The following is a 5997-nucleotide window of genomic DNA, read 5'->3' as shown; positions in this document are numbered from 1 at the left end:
GACTACTCGCCCCAAATTCGATTTTCATGTAACAAAATACTAAGAAAAACATTCTGCTTTGGAATATATAATTATAACCCTACGTTGTCATTCAAAAAAGTAAAAAACTTATGAGGATAAAAAATATTTAAAAACATAATTTTTTAATAAAAATGTTGTTTTAAAACCGACTTGAAACTATTTAAAAAATATTTTCAAAAAAATTTACTCTTGAATATTGAGTGTTGTTTGATAAAAAATCACCCGGTATTTTAATTTTAACACAAGTTATGAGTATTTTAAAATTGTAAATTTTTTATACATCTTAAAATACTCATAACTCGCTTTAAAATTAAAATATACTAAAAATCCTATGAGGTTGCCTAGATAATAATCTTACCTTTAGATTTTATAAAAGGTAAATTCACTTCAACTTTTAAATTAACGAGGCTACACGCATGGGCGCCCGCAGGAAATTCATCAGGGAGGGGCATAATGAAATCAAACACAAAAAAATACATTAAAAAAAGTTTATTCCTTGTAAACTAAAAAATGTGTTAAAATTATATGAAATCCAATACCAAAAAGAACATTAAAAAATAATATATTCCTTACAACCTAAAAAATATGTTAGAATTATATGCTATTTATTCGATATTAAATAAAAACTGAAGTCTTCGTGGTTGTTCTATTGCAAACCTTGTTATTAACTGTTCAATTAATTTATCTTTTCTTATATCAACTCTTTCACGATGGACACTTAATAGGCCATTTAATCGGTCTTCACCCGTCGTAGACCGAAGACAAGTCTTAACCCTTCGTAAAGTGCTAAATGACCTTTCGGCTGCACAACTTGTAGCTGGCAAAGACAGAAAAATTATTTTCGACGAATATTTTATCACGAATGTGATATTGTACATTCGATTTATTTTTACTTATCTCCGTTATCTGACAGACGTCGTGTGCGTATGTGTACGTGGTGCGTCGGTCGTCATAAGTGGTTTACACACTAAGCGATTAATATCAATTCGCAGAATTTAAACGTATTTAATTTTGCGCGATTAATGTAATACGCATTATTACGATCAACAACCCCACACGGCACACACTAAATTAAAAATATCGATGAAATGTTAATAAATTAAAATAAAAGTTAAAATGTTCAACATTCTATTTGAATTCCAGGGGGGGAGAAAATGCCCCGTCTTGCCCCTCCCCCCTCCGGGAGCCCATGGCTACGCGCGTTCTGCTGAGCGTAAAATTTGCTATGTAATGCACTTGTAAGACGGAGATAACACATGCGGGTATCAATAGTCCTCTTATAACACTCACAAGAGGACCGCAGTAGTACAGACTACAGAGTACAGAGTAGACAAAGTACAGAGTGAATACAAAATAAATCTATACTCTATACCTACTTCTACAGTGCAATTATTATCGGGGCATAATTAATCATTATTAATAATAATATTAATAATAATTACCTATTGGCAATTCAATTTAAAAGTTATCAATAATTCCAAAAAAATGCGGGTAGGTAACGTCCCGGATACGGAATATAATATAATATACCTAATCAATACTTTTATTTTTTTCTGAGACAAAAATAAATAGCATGAGATAAAAATATTTCTACGAAACCAATATAGGTACCTACTTACCTTACTTTTAAATAAATGGATTTTAAATTTTCAAATAATTTTGTTTTGCGTTATTTTTGTTTGATGATATTCTATAAATTATGTTTTGCGATATTTTATGTTTAATGATATATTATTATATATTTTGTTTGTCGTTATGCTTTGTTTTGCGGTATTTAATTATTTTTGATTATCGCTTTCCGTTATAATTACGTTTACAAATTTTAATAGTTGTTTGTCAAATAAAACGTTATAATCATAACGTTATTATAATGTTTGTAAGCCCTGGTATAAACAATATTATTATATTAAAGCCTCGTGGATCCCTCACATCATAAATTTAAAGAACGTTAGGTAGTCTTAAAGACTGAACGCTATTGAAACTCTTGCTGACACCTCACGGGGAGCCCAATCTCAAACTCATCTCAATATACACAAAGCCTTTGTACTATCAAAACTTGATTACGGTGCCACAATCTTTTCAATGTCCAAACCTACGCATTTATGAATATTGGAGCCAATTATTCACAAATCAGTAGTCTGACTTTGCACAATATTGAATCTAGAAATCCAAAATGCTAGGTATTAAATCTTATAAAAGGTAGGTTAAATAAATAATAATCTTATCATGCTTACAAGCTGTAAGGAAGACATGAAACTGCAATCATAATAATTTCTAGATAGTCAATGGTTAACCTCTTAGATCATAAGCTAGTTGTGAGAGTATGTAGTTTTTTAAGAGCCATAAACCACCCACAACCTGAGGGGAACACTCAAGTTGTGACCTACGAGCATCAGCAAATGAATGCTTAAGTGTCAAATTAATAAAATGATAAGATTGGGTTTAAGGTAATCAATTGATTTTTGTGTTTTACATGAGACAAATATTAAAAATAATAATTGCAATGACCATTACAATACCTAATAATAATAATGTTTTGGCAATTACAGTAATAATAATTAATAATAGTGTTTTGGACGTATAGCAGCATGGGGAAAAATTTAAAGAGTAATGGGGAATAAATGCGTGTCGCAAGACAATATTGTTATTGAAATGCATTAGGTACTAGCGTAGTCCAGTGACACACTGTTTTTTTTATGATTATAATAATATTATACTCGGCCCATAGGAGACTATCGTACACATTAATCGTGATCGATGTCCACGGGGTTACCGCGGTAGTGTGCAGCATGCATCTTTTAATAAAAATTAAATATATCGCCATGAGGACAGACGACTTGCCTGTCGCAAAGATAGCGAAAAGAAGGAAAATAGGACACACGTCTTGCGACGCCTTATAATCGTGCATTAAAGGTTGGCGGGGGGATGAAGGGGTTAAATTATACGTTATAAAACGAAAGTTTCGACGACGACGGAGATGACATGCTGCCTGACATTGGTGGCGTGGATCGTAGACAGCCTAAGATAGCTCTTGAGAACGTTACACCCGCATATTATGTTGTCTCCGTCTTAAAAATGTACATCATAGCAAAAACTGTTTTGTGCCGGAAAGAACCGAGAAGGCTACAGTCATAACTAAGAAATGAGATTTTCACCATATAAAAAGGAGAACTTTGGCTGTGCAACGTTGTTTATATTTTAAAATATTACTAAGATGAAAAATGTTCTTATTGTTTCAAAAACCATTATTGTCGTTGTTTTTCAAACTTGAATTACTTTTTTAATATAAATGATATCTATAGTATGGGCCACGAAAACGTTTGGATGATTCTAGCACCTCCAGTGGCCCGTACCGTATATTTTTTTCTCGTGCAAAACAGTTTTTTGTATGTTGTACATTTGTAAGACGGAGACAACACATGCGGGTGTAGCGACCTCGTAATATTATTATAACATTATGTCATTATGTTTTATTAGGTACTATATTATATATATTTGAATAGTTTTTACACTCATTATAATTTGTTAGTGGTATATATTATTATTATTCATATTTATCTTAATTTTTCTTAAGAATTGTAACTATAATATAAGAATAAGCATAAATTATATTGGCAATACTAAATTATGTTTAAATTATACAATATTATATTATCTATTATATTCTAATATGTAGATTATAGAGTCCATTAGCTTATTATTCAAGTGGCGTATGATAATCATTAATTTTGTGTAAGACTAGAATGTTTCATATGTGAACATGTGACTCGTTTGCCGTTTGTGTATGTACCGGGGTATAGGCAGCAGATATAAGAATGTCAAAATCAAAAGTTATAACTGACATCTATTGTTATTTGCTCTTTGCCAATAACATGCTTTATATAATATAATAATGAATATGTCCACATATTTTTTTATGGTATACCTCCTATATTTAATTTAAAAATTAAAATTAATAATTACCACTAACTATCATATAATTAACATACAAAATTGGTTATTAAATAAAATACATTTTAAATATGTGAAATTTATGTATATTTAAGATTGAATAATAATGCTGTTCGAATATTATTTAGTTTAATAAACCGACAAAATATGTACCTAATTATTAGGTCCTAATAGTATTTCAATATTAATTATTTATATTTATTAAAATTAGTTAATAAATAAGTTAATTAATTAAATTTTAAATTTATTAAAATTAAAATAACTTTTGGATTTCATCATTAAGAGACACACCGCTATCTACTTCTATTAATACAACTTCTTTTCTATCCCATGGTCCAGGATTTGGTCGTATTCCTATGAACACAAAATATAGTTTTAAACTATTAAAATTATTGAGCTGGTATACTCTTTAAATAAACATACCATAACATATGTGTTTCCTTTCAATGAAGATAGATATCGGATTATTTTAATATTTGAGTTCTTGTGTACACCAATAAGAGAAACTCTACGAACTATTGTTGGTATCTAAAAAAATATCATTGTAAATATTACAATAAATTTGGTTAGCCATATGAATAATTAATTTTCTTAAGTAATTGTATTATTATATTTTCTACTCACTTTTTTTAATGAAACATAGTAGGGCAAAGCAAATATGTTTTTAGAGGGAATCATAAAAGTTTCCCCAAAATCAATTAAGACACATTCGACGTTATTTGTTTTTTCAGAATCTTGCATTAAGACCCTAGCTCTATAAATCCCTCCGTTATTCTTTGTAGAATATACTGCCACAAAATCGCCAGTCTTAACAGGTATTGGTTTGTATTGTTCACCTATAAAAATAAATATTCGTATACACTATAATATGCATCAAAACAAGTTCAGTTTAATATTTACAAAGTAATATTTCTAAACCATTAGTTTTATTTTTATTAATTATAGGCCCTGGTATTATGCACTTAAGTATTAGTTTACTAAATTACTTGAATTTACTTTGTTGGAAAATTGATTATCATATTATTTTTTTTTTTTTTAGTTTAAGAAATAATATATATTACTGAAAATTGAATCTTACTATTTTCTCCTTTTAGCCGGTCCAAAACATTTTTAAATTTTTTATATAATTTTATTTTTCTCACATAAATATTATCAACATTTTTTCCAAATAAAAATTCAACATGATCACCACTTTTCCATTTATTTGAAACCCTGTTTGAACCTGAAAATGGAAATACATATTTTATTATTAATTTTGTATACAATTGAAAGATACACTATGAACAATGAACATAATATATTTAGATAATTGAGAATTCAAAACATATTTTTTAGGTTCTATCATACCTACAGTAATAGTGATGTATGTAGAACATTATACTTTTGAAAACAAAGTTTCCACCAAATTTTTTTTAATAATTAAGAAAACCTGTATTTGTTATATCTTTGAAGTTTATTCATTAGTTGTTTGATAAAAATAGGGATATTTGGAATCGATAGTAACATCGCTCATAATCTAAAATATCTTACATTGGTAATCAGTTTAATATTAATTATATTAATTATACACATTTAAATTAATTCTCTTACATAAATGTTGCATTCAATAATTTATATAACTATAAATTTATATTTACCATTAGTAGAAAAAACGGTATCGCCAGTTCTCAATTCAATATTTGATATGACTTCTAGTTCTGGTTTGTTTATCAACACTGTCTCGTTTTCAGTAATATTTTGTGGTTTTTGATTAAATTCTTCTACAAATTAAAAATATTATTATGAATTATTGAAATATTTTTTATCTATTAGTACAGGCAAATGTTTAGATTTATAAAGTGATAACAATTTAAATAGATATTATTTACTCAACAAATAAAAAAAAAGATAGATACTAGAAATTAGATAATAATATTATAATAATATTAAATACTATTACCAGTTTGAGTTGATGTACATTTCATTAAATAATTAGAGTTTATATAAGATCCATTTTCCATCTCTTTTAACTTCACATTTTCTAGA

General features: G+C 28.0%; 1 protein-coding gene across 1 annotated transcript; it reads right to left on the bottom strand.

Annotated features, from left to right (window-relative positions):
- Nucleotides 1–4278: 4278 nt before the first annotated feature.
- Nucleotides 4279–5972, bottom strand: LOC107882811. The gene is made up of 6 exons (XM_016801755.2): nt 5912–5972; nt 5610–5732; nt 5051–5194; nt 4597–4808; nt 4396–4500; nt 4279–4326 (listed from the first exon to the last, which is right to left on the bottom strand). Exons 1-6 carry the CDS (start codon nt 5970–5972, stop codon nt 4279–4281), a joined length of 693 nt encoding a protein of 230 aa, XP_016657244.1.
- Nucleotides 5973–5997: the final 25 nt, after the last annotated feature.

Source organism: Acyrthosiphon pisum, chromosome X (assembly GCF_005508785.2).
Source record: "Acyrthosiphon pisum isolate AL4f chromosome X, pea_aphid_22Mar2018_4r6ur, whole genome shotgun sequence".
NCBI classification, from domain to species: domain Eukaryota; kingdom Metazoa; phylum Arthropoda; class Insecta; order Hemiptera; family Aphididae; genus Acyrthosiphon; species Acyrthosiphon pisum.
Note: the sequence above shows the minus strand (reverse complement) of the source record. Positions and strands in the feature narration are given on the sequence as shown.